This window comes from Mauremys reevesii, linkage group 3 (genome assembly GCF_016161935.1).
Source record: "Mauremys reevesii isolate NIE-2019 linkage group 3, ASM1616193v1, whole genome shotgun sequence".
Classification (NCBI taxonomy): domain Eukaryota; kingdom Metazoa; phylum Chordata; order Testudines; family Geoemydidae; genus Mauremys; species Mauremys reevesii.
In genome coordinates, this window is record NC_052625.1 from 91,078,545 (window position 1) to 91,091,610 (window position 13,066).

At 41.7% G+C, this 13,066-nt stretch overlaps 2 protein-coding genes across 14 annotated transcripts in view; one reads left to right on the top strand and one right to left on the bottom strand.

Moving 5' to 3' along the window:
* The window catches only part of AGPAT4 (1-acylglycerol-3-phosphate O-acyltransferase 4), a 123,830-nt gene extending 114,860 nt beyond the window's left edge, over positions 1 to 8,970 (top strand). For all 8 annotated transcript variants that reach the window (XM_039529617.1, XM_039529618.1, XM_039529621.1 and 5 more), the window contains one exon: positions 6,296 to 8,970. In XM_039529617.1, the coding sequence (XP_039385551.1) occupies positions 6,296 to 6,387 (92 nt within the window). In that variant the 3' untranslated portion in view covers positions 6,388 to 8,970. The remainder of the gene's footprint in view (positions 1 to 6,295) is intronic.
* A 51-nt stretch (positions 8,971 to 9,021) lies between these two features.
* MAP3K4 (mitogen-activated protein kinase kinase kinase 4) overlaps positions 9,022 to 13,066 on the bottom strand; it is a 151,792-nt gene continuing 147,747 nt past the window's right edge. For 5 of the 6 annotated variants that reach the window (XM_039529608.1, XM_039529607.1, XM_039529606.1 and 2 more), the window contains 2 exons: positions 12,447 to 12,626; positions 10,648 to 11,187 (listed from right to left, as the gene is read on the bottom strand). In XM_039529608.1, the coding sequence (XP_039385542.1) occupies positions 11,167 to 11,187; positions 12,447 to 12,626 (201 nt within the window). In that variant the 3' untranslated portion in view covers positions 10,648 to 11,166. Of the gene's footprint in view, positions 9,271 to 10,647; positions 11,188 to 12,446; positions 12,627 to 13,066 lie in introns of those variants that run through there. The other variant, XM_039529604.1, reaches the window with a different exon arrangement.

Genomic DNA, 13,066 nt, shown 5'->3' on the forward strand with positions numbered 1-13,066 from the left:
GAAGAATAATCTTACAATGTGTGAAGGGTATTTAAAAAAATAAAATAAAATAAAGGCACAAATGTAATTCCTCCTCCCCCCTCAATGACTGTACATCATGACAAATGGATAGTAGTTTGGAATGTCAAGGTTCTTTTTTGTAGAATTATTTTTAAGTGTCTCTCAAAGTTTGGGGGGGGGACTAAAGAATATAATACAGAGGGGAAACGTCAAAACTTAAATAAAATATTTGTAAAGTCAAACTTAAGAACAGAGAGATTCTTATTGAATTAGACCAGGGATCCATCTGGTCCCATGTCTTGTCTGTCTTGCAAAATGGCAAGTTTGAGGTGCTTCAGAGGCAGGCATGAGAGATGTTCCATAGGGGAAGTTTCTACTTAATCCCCTTATAGCCATGAAATTTCAAGTCCTCCTTGGGGAGGAGGATGGGGACAGGGGCTAACTGTGAAGCTGTAGGTTACCATGGATTCGTTATAATACCATGATGGTTGTACCATGTATTGCTGCCTGTGGCAGGTTCTCATCACATTGACAAACTCTTTGAGCCCGGTCTTCCATTCCTTATTCTGTCAAAAGTCCTTCAGAGTTTTGCCTGAGTGAGATCTTGGGCTCAAATCCTGTACCTGCTTAAATGGACATTTTAGCTCTTAAAGCAACTCGTTCCTTGCATGAAGAGAGTAAAGCGTAAGTGACTGTGCTCCCTTCGCACCATATCCATAGTTTATAGTGGGTGGAGGAACTGGGACCTAAAGCTATTTGTGTGGCAGGAACTGGGACACTCTACTGCCAGTCCATAGGCTGGGCTGCAGTAGCAGCTGCACCCTGTCTCTGCACGCTCCTGGTGCTGGGCCTTCCGTGCCCCAAACTTGAATAGAGATTTTGGACAAAACCCTTTTACTCTGTTTGCTACTGGGCTCAGGTTGAGAACTTCAGTAAAGAGAATCTGACCTTTGGGGATTAAATACAAGCCCCTGTCCATGCAGTGTTGCCTTCAAAGGTTCAAGTGCTGGGCTATTATTTCTTTTCCTTTCTGTCCCCTCCATCCTCTCCAGGCAGCTTTTGGGATCCATCTCCTCCACATGAACCTCAGAACTGAGCACTTCTTAATACTCTCTTTAAGCGTGACTACCTCACCCCTGTCCAGCCCTGTCATCCTTCTAACTCCTCTCTACTGTACCTTCTTCAATTCTGCAGTAGCCTTCCTGTAGCAGGTACAGCACTGCGCCCACAACTGTGTAAAAGCCTCGGGAAGTAGTTTGCTTGGTTGCCATAACAATCGCCCTGATTTATGTTCTGTTTATACAGCTCTACATGCTGATTTCCTCTCTTTTTTTTGTTGCCAGACACCACAGTGATGGTTTGAGTTTGTCTGTCATTATCCCAGCTCACGTGTCGTCCTCTCCACTCTGTTTCCCAGCTCTTGACCATTTGAAGCCAAAATCATTGTCATTTTGTGTTTGGTTGAACTGAGTCTTCATTGTGTTACCGGCGTTTTCCAGTCAGAGTGAGAGCGTGGCCTGTCTTTGCATGGGTGAGGCCACCTCAAGGCAGCTTCTCCCTTCCCTGCCATATGCTGCTGTGCAGAAATATACAGCAGCATCGCTGAGGACCATGGATCTCCCTGCGGGCAATAGCTGCCTGAAAGGGAGCAGGAGGAGGTGGGGCTGGACATTTCATTCCACCAGCCCTTCACTTGATATTTTACCCCTGTTACATTTTACCCTAGCGCACTCTCTATGCAACATTTTAGAAGGAAATACTTCGGCCTAACTTAGCCTTTCGTCCAAGCAGCTCAAAGCGTATCCCATATAATCAGTGAACCTCACTATACCCTAGCCAGGTGTATTATTATTTATTGTTGATCTTTTTTACAGATTGGTAAAATGAAGTGCAATGGGCCAAATTATCCATGGACTTACTCTCCATTACATCAGTGGGGGTGTAAATCAGTGTAGAATTTGGTTACATGGTGAGTTGTGGGGGTTGGGGGAAGCTGGGAAAAGAACCCAGCAGTCTTACGTGTCATTTGCCTGATCCAACTACTACAACATCCTTCCACTGATGAAACCTGTTTTGAAGGTTCAGGTAGATCATCTGTGGCTTCACCCTTGGAGGTTCAAACTGTGATTAAAAGATATTATTTAATTCTGACCTTCCCTTTGAATCCATATTCACTATCATTGTGATGCTTGTACAGTTATTTTCCTATTTTTGTCTGTAATCAATGACTTTACAGTCTTTCCAACTACTGAGGTTAGCTGTAAAGGTCTGCAGTTTCTGGTCTCTTCTTTTAATGCCTTCCTACATGAGGGTGTCTTGCAAGCTTATTTCCAGCCTATAGATTCATCTCTTGAATAGATTTTGAAAAATCCCTATTGTACCGTATTTTTTTCCTTCCGTCTCCTTTTAGAAATCAAGCCTGTAGGCAAAATGCTCCCTTTTGACTTTCCCATGTGCTTTCTCAACAAAAGGATTTTACTTTATTCAGCGATGTTTCAAATGAGCAATTCTTGTGAACCATTGTTGGCCCTGTCTTGCCAACTTGGGCAAACCAGTCAGGGAATACTTCCAGCAAAAAAGAAACGAGTTATTTTTAATTACTCCCCATCAGTAAAGTTAGTTGAGTGGCCTTGACTGTAAGGTGGACAAGAGGTAGCCACTGCTTTTGGTCATGCTGGCTGTATTTTTCTTAGATTGGTTAGGGATGTGCTGATGCTTTAGCGAAGAATGCTGAGCTATTTCTTGCTTGCTTCAGATTGGTACAAAAAACATTTAATTCATAAGCAACTTGATCAGTATTTATGAAGTCTTCCACGGACTTCAGTGGGTGTTGGATTGGGCCTTAACAGAGCATGAGAGCATGTATTTCTAATAAATTGTGCATGTGTGTGTGTGGATCTCTCTCTCTTTGTCTGTTCCTCTGTCTCTCCTTCTCTCCTAGATGCTGCTTGGTGGCTAAAAGACCTTGATGAGGGCTTGACTATAGTAAGTGAAATCGTTTGAGCTCCCTAGGGTTGCCCATAAGACTTCAGGAAATTATTCATATTTGGGCTGGCTGGATCGGGATAGAGTGGCAGTGTTGAGCTTTTTGTCAGAGAAGCCTTTTCCTCCTTGTGATGCTTCTCATAGGCTTAGTGCTATAAGTTTGCTACCAACTGTGCTTTTCAGTAAAAACAAAACTCTTGCTCTGAGGTTCATATTCTGATATGAGAGGAACTAATTTAATTAGCACCTGCTAATGATTGGTCTTAGAATTATCTTAGTGAGCGGAGGTGTCCAGAGAAGATCCCAGATGAATAACTGCAAATCCCTTTTTCTTGGGATTTATGCAAACAACTGCCTGGATGCTGGGGAGGGGAAATGGAATCATATTCGTCATTCTGGAAGCAGGTGTTTGAGCATTTCCTCCTGCAAAATATCTGCAGGAGCAGGCCAAGGGTGAGGACTCCCCTGTTGGACCTTGTCCCTAGTCTTTTCAATGGGAACATAAGAATGGCCGTACCGGGTCAGACCAAAGGTCCATCCAGCCCAGTATCCTGTCTACTGACAGTGGCCAGCGCCAGGTGCCCCAGAGGGAGTAAACCTAACAGGTAATGATCAAGTGATCTCTCTCCTGCCATCCATCTCCACCCTCTGACAAACAGAGGCTGGGACACCATTCTTACCCATCCTGGCTAATACCCATTTATGGACTTAACCTCCATGAATTTATCCAGTTCTCTTTTAAACCCTGTTATAGTCCTAGCCTTCACAACCTCCTCAGGTAAGGAGTTCCACAGGTTGACTGTGCGCTGTGTGAAGAAGAACTTCCTTTTATGTGTTTTAAACCTGCTGCCCATTAATTTCATGTGGTGGCCCCTAGTTCTTATATTATGGGAACAAGCAAATAACTTTTTCTTATTCACTTTCTCCACACCACTCATGATTTTATATCCCTCTATCATATCCTCTCTTAGTCTCCTAAGGAGGAGGGGCTTGTGTGACCATGTAAAGGCTGGGCTGAATTGCCATCCCTATGCTTGGGGAGCAGGAATATGGTTATTAATCAGTTGATTATTTTTGACCTACTGTCAAATCAACTTGTGCTTCTTCCTGTTATAAACCATCTAGGGAATTTCTGACCAATATGTCCCATTTTCTAAGACCCTGATTTTATCCCCACGGAGGCTAATAGCAAAACTCCCCTCTAGGTCAGTGATCAAGGAGCAGGAGCTTGTTAGGGTAGTAACTGCACACACCTTTCCAAGAGACAAAGTGAAGTGTGTATGTTTGTATTCAATACCTCCTTAAGTATCAGAGAGGTAGCCGTGTTAGTCTGGTTCTGTAAAAGCAGCAAAGAATCCTGTGGCACCTTATAGACTAACAGCCGTTTTGCAGCATGAGCTTTCGTGGGTGAATGCCCACTTCGTCGGATGCAAGAGTCATCCGACGAAGTGGGCATTCACCCATGAAAGCTCATGCTGCAAAACGGCTGTTAGTCTATAAGGTGCCACAGGATTCTTTAATACCTCCTTAGTAAGGCATATCCCATCATCTCTTCAGCTGGGCCATTTTCAGGGCTCTGGATCAAGAACCTGTTCTGCAAATGCTTTCCTTTTACTGCCCTGTGTAGGAAGTTGTGGGGGGGGGGGGATTTCTTTACACCTGGCTGGCATGTTGTGGCAGTGGGGGAGATGTGATACCTATATCAAATGGCTCATTTATCATTCCGGTAAAGGGAAACGTGCGGTAATGCGCCTCGATGAGATAAGTCCATTGTGTTGTAAGAGGGGAAATCACTTTTTCAAGCTGGCGTTTGATTAAAGTAACATGGGAGTTTCCTCAGCTTCCATTTTTCTTGGCTGATTTGTATTGCTGCTGCAGCATCTGATGGGACCAACCCTGAGAAGGTCTCCCACTGACTTAGGGCCCTTTAAACAAAGCTGTTAGATTAAGTATGACTGTTTTCTTTTACATTCTCAGATAATGGGCCAGTTGCTCTGCTGTGGCCACGGAGTGCACAGCAAGGGTACAAACGTGGCCTTGTAAAGTTCACCTTTATATTCCCCTTATCCTGGGGCTACTGTGTGCAAGCATAAGCCAGAGCAGCCTAAAGGCTGATGTAAGTTATGTTGTTTGCTAATGGCCCCAATGAGCTGAAACAGCTGGAGAATGATAGGGGTGCAGGGAAACTCTGGTTACTACTACATGCCAGTAGGTGCTGCCATCCCACCTCTCCCCTCACCGAAGGGTGCCCCAGTACTGGCCTCTGCTACCGTGTGCAGGATGTTTGGACTTGGGGAATTTGTTCAGGGTTAATTCTTGTGGTGATAAACATGAATTTAATGATACTCTTGCAAATGATGATAGAAAAATAATGGATATGAAAAAGGTGTAGGGTCTTCCCCCTTCGCTCTCAGCCAAAACCACAGCAGGGGCTGGGCTTTTCAAAAGATCAGTAGGAATTGTTCCATGATTGCAGTCGGCTTTGGGTCAGGCTCCAAGTGCCATGGCTGGGCACTGAGGCTTGTGCTCCTATGTCACTTGAGCATTAAGACACCTAAATACCTGTATTAAGCCTGCCCTTTCTACAATGAGCTATAGGATGCAGTGATCACATCTGAAAATCTTTTCAATGCAGCCTTTGATAACCTATCAAGGGATACCCAGGCTACACCACACATTCTGGAGCAATGTTAGCTGAAAAAATGAAGGTATTTAGCAGTTACCCCGGTGTGCTTATTTATTAGTGAGTGTGAGGGAATGAGGGTTTCCAATACACTTTAAATAAGTCTGTTCACTTTATTTTGTGAGAAATGAAATTCCTTTCTAGTCCAAATATTGCAAATGGATCATATTAATACACTTGCTCCTTCAAATGCAGAACATTGAAGCTGACACTGGACTTCAACTATTGCAATGTGGTTCGTTCTTAGTACATTTGTAGCTGTGGCGCTCATTAGCGCAGGAACAGCAGTAGTGTTCTGATATGCAAAAGTGTATAAAGTGGCATATGGACTGAAGCATGGCCAGTGGTTGCAAGGGCTGGGTTCTATTTCCACAGTTCCCACTGAACTGTTGTCTGCCCCAGGGCAAGTCACTGCATGGCTCTAACTTCTGGTCAGTGAACTTACCTTCCTTTGTAAAGCACAGAGGTCTATGGATTTAAAAAGTGCTTTATAATTACAGTTGTCAGCAAGGTAATACAGTCGGCCTCATGTAGCCTTTTAAAACCTTTTCCTTGTGGCTTACATGGTAATCACTCCCTGGAGGCAGTCAAGTTTTATGTAATTTTCTTTTTCTTTTCTCTTAACAGCTTCTGTTGGTGTCCGATGGATGATAGGGGTGACTGAAATTAACAAGGGCTCTACCTACGGCAACAATGACAACAAGCAGAAACAAATGTAATATCTCCAGAGACTGCTTCAATACCAAGGGAACAAATGCAACTTCTGAAAACTCTTTACTTGCACATCATGCTCTTTCAAGTGAGAGGGGGAGCGTAACTGAATTTGTGCTCCCATTTTGTGTCCTTGGGGCTGGGGCTAGATTTCAGACTTGCTGAAAGGTGTTCTGCATTTCACCTCTTCAGAACAGGTTGGCCTTTTGTTTATTGGTTTTCATATGAAGTGTCTTATATTTGGAAGAAAAAAATCTAGTGGGATATTATAGGTCCACATGGGAATTAACAGTTGGCTGTGGGCGGGATACAAGTTTTTCTCAACATGCTGTAAGGAATGGATCATAAATGGTGGTATAAGAAAATTAAAATGGAATTTTTGTATGTCTAGATCATGTTATCAGTTTAATGACCATAATCTGTTTGTTTCAATATACTTTGCTCAATTAGAGAAATATCAAATTGAACCAGGCCCCCTACAGAAAATAGGTTTCAGATGAGCTATTCCAATTTAGGTCCTAATTGTACAATGAGATCCACTCAGTCCCTGCACCCATTAGCTTGAATTGGACTGAGTATGAGGGTCTGTCCCTCCAGCTCACACTGCAAGATTGGGGTCTTTGTGATGTAACTGGTGGTAGAATTTGGTCCAGTGAATTTTGAACATGGGTCTGGTGTTTAGACATGACAAATATACCTAGCACATCACCATTCCTTACAATTACTAAGCAGTTTTGGATTAGCTTCAGAGCACTGATGTATGCAATGATTAGAATGAATACTGTTTACATTTTGGGAGAGGTAATAAGATTATTTTAGCTTACAAAATACGTATGGGCTTTCAGACAGTGGTAGGAAAGAAAGGCAGCTGTATGTCCGTCAACAAAACAAAGTTAGGGAATCACTTGCTTTGGTCTCTTCTGAGAAATAACTACACTTAAGCTGCACCCTCTGAGGCTAAGACAACTTGAAGCTAGATGATTTCCTTGGATGTTGTTTTCTGGGCATGCCTTGCATTTCAGAGCCCTATGGAGTTGATCTAGTTTCCAGTGACAAAACCTTACTGATGGTAGTGATTCCAGGCCCTTGCTTTTTTGAAAAAATTCTGTCCTTCATTAAGCTAGGCTTGCTTTTCTATCCTAGCTCTGCTGCCTTTGGGCCATCTTGGTTTTTAAACATCATAACCTGTGGAAATTTCCTGATTAAAAAGTATTTTTTTGCAACCCATGAATACCTGAAGGCCACTATTCTGTTTATCTCCTAGATTTGGGCATAGGAGCTGTGGCTCGGTGAAATGTCCTATCTGTACTAGACAGTGACATTTACTGTTGGGACACCCCCCCCCCCAGGGGCTTTCTAAAGGGAATTTGGGGAAAGCCTCTCAAGCCGTTTTATTTGTACCAGATGGTGAAAGCATGCAGTGGGATACTCAAAGAAACAGGGCTAACAATGCAAAGAACTCCCTGAATGAGGTATTTCTATTCAGTAGTTCAAATGTTACTTTTAAGAGAGAAATATTTCTAACCTAATGAAAGTGGGCCTAGTGCTACTTTTTTAGTGGAGGAGCAGTTGCAGGGAATGGGTTTGAAACTCATGGCCGTTAGAAAAATGTCTGAAGGAAGGAATCGGAATGTCTGAGGCAGATTAATTTTGTTCACTTTACTGGTATATAATGGCTGAGATGTCAGGATTTCATGCCCACACAGCCTTAAAGAGCTCTGAGTAGTATAAACTCACTGCTAAGGATAGGGCCTATGCTTGCATTCCTGCCAGGCTCACACCATTCAGTGAAACGAAGGTGAACTTTGGGTGTACAAAGATCCCATGACTGCAGGCTTCCTTAGGCCTTTTCTACATCTAAAATGGAGTAACCGCTGTGGCCATGCTGAGGAGAATAGAGGCTGCTGGCATGCTTTTGCCATAGTACAGGCCTGGGGCAGAGAAGGATAACAGTACTAACCAGAACACTCCACCATGGGAGACGCCCAGCCCAATACAGTACTGTGCAGAAACCCCCTGTGGCATGGCTTGACTCACAACCACCCCCCATAATGCTGCACAGCCCCTTCCTCTCAAAGTGAGGGCCTCACTGCTGAACAAGAAATGGGTAGTAGGTCAGAGGTATGCAGCCCTTGTATTTATTTTAATGTTAATATGAAAAAAATGTTTGTAATTGTGGAGTGTTTTAGTACATATCAATGATTCTGAGAGAGAGAGAGTTACACTAGATTAGATTAGGCTAAAGCACTTAAATCAGTGGGACTCCTGGGAGTGCCTGGAATGAAAGACAGATTTAACTGGGAATTTTGAATGCACAAGGACTGGACCTTCCAAAGCTCTACATAAATTTGATTATCCTGCCCTTGTTTCTGAAATCAGCACTGTACCTCTTGTGGCTTTGCTGGAATGCCTGTAAAAGGTACTTGCCAAAAAAACCCAACTCATTTATTGTATTAAAAGAATGACGTTGTCAGACATCAGTGTTTACTTCCCTCCCCTGAGCAACTGTATGTTTGTTTTACAATGGCCTTAACAAAAGTAGTCTTAAGTTTGTTTATACAAAACAATAAAGAGTTAAAGTGCAAAACTTGTCTTTGAAATGCAGGGAATTTTTAATGCAGCTGATACCAAACACACACTCTGAGGGTTGCTTAACATTTTCCTTCCCAATCTGTTGCAGACATGGAGTGAAGGCTGTTAAAGTGAAGCAAAATAAAATGTTTTTGTTGTTTTCTCAAAACACCTCTGAGCTTCAGGTGGATACTGTGCCTTTAGATGCTGTCCTATTGCTTGTAAGAAGTATCCATTTCTATGGTGAAGTCTGCGGTGCTCTTAACCAGTCATAGCGACAACACCCCGGAAGTTTGATGTTTCAATCCAGCATCACTGGCCTGTTTAAAAAGGTATATTTGATTGGCAAACATGGAGGGTTTTTTTCATTTTTTTTTATTAGGTTACACAACTGGCTTTACTCTGCTCTTTAGACCAGAAAAGAATGTAAAACTCTCTACCTCCTGTATCTCACTCAAGGAAGCAGAGCAGCCTTGGTAAACTTTCCACAGCCTGTGTTGTGGAGTAATGTTTCAAAACAGTTAGGAAACCTTTTGAGGTACTCTTTTTCAGGTGGCAGCTCCACTATAGCTGTTGACTACCTTCAGAACTTCACAGATGCAGCAGCCTTGTAAAACATCCACTTTCTATCTAGGGTGCTAGTGCATCTGGACATATTTCTAAAAGCTGGATTTCTTTCCTTGTTGTTTATATGCACTCTTGCCTGATTAATGCCCTGTGTCTGCAGAAAAATATTCTTATATAGGGTCTTAAGTCATTGTGCTCTCTTAATCTCTCTCATCACCGCATTGTTCACAGTTCTAGTTATGCAGCACCACCAAAGCTCAAATCCTGAGTCTACTGGAAGTATCTGGCTCTTTCAGCCAGGCTGACACTAACACAGATGTGTAGTTTAATTTGAAAAATCAAGAGATAGATACACCTTGCAGTGTTGTCATCTTCCTAAATAGAGGAAACTATTCACTTGTTTCAACACTTGAGATAGAGCTGTGTACCTATTGTCAACATTGCTGTGTTTGCTTTGTTTTCCTAACATTGATCAGCACATTCTCTATTTGTTGCTAGCAGTCCTATGTTCTGAAGTTCAATGCAAACTCGGAATTGGTGGCTGTTGTTCCTGTAGGCCCTGCGTGGTGGTGTCTAAATTTCCCTTCTACGTGGATAGTGGCATAGCCTTCATCACATATGTAGGCTTGCTGCCTATTGTGATCTCTGCCCATGCTCGGGGGAGATTAGCGAGAGAGGGTACAAGGAGTCAAAAATTAGGTGATCAGTGAGATTTTAGGTTCAGAGTAGAGACTTTGCCTGCACCACAAAGTAAGATCAACACCTATGTGATTTGTGCCAAAAGCTCTAGTATTTTTTCCTCTCTGCAGATGCTGTGTACTTGCAAAAATGCATTGGCCGTATTGAATAAAGCTGTAACCACTGAACAAGTCATACTTGCTTGACAAGCAGCATGAGTGGTACAAACGTTCAATACTCTTACCATTACTTGCATATTGATGAACTCAACAGGCATTTGTAACTTATCCAGAAGAACTCACTGGCACAGACGGACTGAAATTATTCTGAAATAACAGCTAAGCTTTGTTGCCTTTCAAATGCTTCAGAGTAGATGTTCTATCCCAGAATTTCTTGGGGTTGTTATACATATTTGTATCTTCAACAATGAAGAGAGAACTGCACAAAAACACTTCCTAAAATAAACCATTTATTGAGAAAAACTTTTTCTGTAATTTCATTAATCAGCCTTTTGCATAACAAATCTGAAGCTGGGCAAAAAAACAGAGTAAAAGTTCACAGTCAGTGCACTCAAATAGGAGATTTAAAAAACAAGGTCCAGAACGCCTGATAACACTACAACCTTTTTTGAACCTAGAAAGTCCAAAAATACTACATATTAACATTACAGTTCTCACTTAAATGAGAAACATTTAAAGAAAGAACAACAAAAAGGTAATGGTCCATATACAGTAGTAATGGCACTTTCACTGAAACATGCAGCTTCTTTAAACTTGCGGACACTGTCACATGAGCAACATGTGCCAAGTAAAACATACAGGAGCAGCAGTAAAAGTGACGCTTGTCACTTGTGCAGTCTTCAGTCATGGTAAGTTTAAATTTTATACTGTTTCTTAGCACAGTCTTTATGTAAATATTACATACAGTAGTGAGTAGCAGATACTTTGCCAGAGGCCACATATTGAGTAACTTCATTCTTCATCTGTGCAAACCTGTGAAAGGAGGACACAAGATGCTAAGTCACAATTAAAAGGATTCTAATTTGTACACACTGCAGTAAAGAAATCAGGTCACCTCTTCTTCCCATGCACCAAGTGGATAGTGTTTTTACAGTTTAACTCCCTCTCTTTTCATAACACTCTGACAATATGATGATACAAGCTAATGCCTCTATAGGCTATCCCCACGAATATGAGTGCTTTCTGCTGACATGACTGATCCAATTTCATTATTCTAAATCTGATAAGACAAATGGTCGTCTTGTAGCATGCCTGGCGCTATAGAGTATCACCAAGGGGAAGCAGCCAAAATGTGTGGATTATGCACATTGACTTTGCAAGCTTCTTAAGCGAATTCAAACAGTGGCTGAGGATAGATGGCCTACTTTGTTGTTCGGATTTTATTAATACATTTTAAATTGTATATTAAAAGATCTTTAAATAATGAACAGTTAAAAGATTGGAACAGCTTATATAAATTTTATATGAACCAAACAAAATCTACATTCTACTGAACAACAAAGTCTTAGAAATGGACAGGGCACTTCCATTTCAGGTGCTCGAAAACCAATGCCAACCACTAGAAAAAAGTCATTAAATAAAACTTAAACCCTGTCATAAATAGTTCTCTGGCATAAACAATTTAAATTGCTAGGGAATGGAGTGTCATCTATGTATTACTCAAGTCATTGTAAATGTGCTCTCTAAAGTTTAGGTATGACTCCCATTAACAGCACAGCTGGTACTACCACTAAACTCACTAGGTGTTTTTAAAATTTAAAGATCCATGTCAAGGTTGCTTTAATCTGTGTCTAAGTTAGTAACAGCCCTTCAAACTCAAAGAAGAAAGTGTACTATAAGAAGTACAGAGACAACATTGCAAGTTTGCTGCAGCCACACTCCTTTAAAAAAGTATGTACCAACTATCAAAGGGGTAGCCATGTCAGTCTGGATCTGTAAAAGCAGCAAAGAGTCCTGTGGCACCTTAAAGACTAACAGATGTATTGGAGCATGAGCTTTCATGGCTGTACCAACCTAAATTATTAGTTACGAAAATAACTGAAGATCTTTTCATTCTGATATCTGATAGTGCCTGCAAACCATGTGTGTTTTAAGTCTTACTTTTTGTGTTCTGTCTAGTATGGGCTTAACGATCAGGAGACAATGCCCTCCAGTTGTACATGCATTCAATGAATTTACATCTCTCTCATTCCTATCTACTATGATCCTGGCACTAAATCAACTTGACAAACCTTGACAAATGGATGATCAAGGAGCTGGCTAGCTGTCCATCTCATCTTTGGATCACTTTCCAGGCAGTGAGAAAGGAAGTCTTTTCCTTCTGGGCTTACCCTTTCAGGGATAGGAGGCTTATGACCCATCCCCACTTTATACATGATCTGAAAGTTGTGCTCATATTCATGCCAGGGTCTCTGCAACAAATAATATAAGGGCTGAATGCAAGGTTTGGTAAGTGGGTCTGTGACCCCATAGTGACGGTCTTGAAATGATCATAGGACATAGTTGAATGATGAGATACACCCCAAAAATTATACAAGAGGACGAGAAAATGCTATGGTCAAGAAGTTATTAAACATTTAGACCCAATAACAGCAAGATCTCCCTTGCTCTAGGTCAAAACAAATGACTGTTCCATCCCCCAAATGTCAATGTATCATAGGACGGGAAGGAGATTATTTAGTCCAGTCCCCTGCACTCACGGCAGAACTAAGTATTATCTAGACCATGCCTGACAGGTGTTTGGCTAACCTGCTCTTAAAATTCTCCAATAATGGAGATTCCACAACCTCCCTGCAACACCACGTCAGGCTTAGTCATTGGAAATAAAAACATATATAAGTCTGCAAACTTG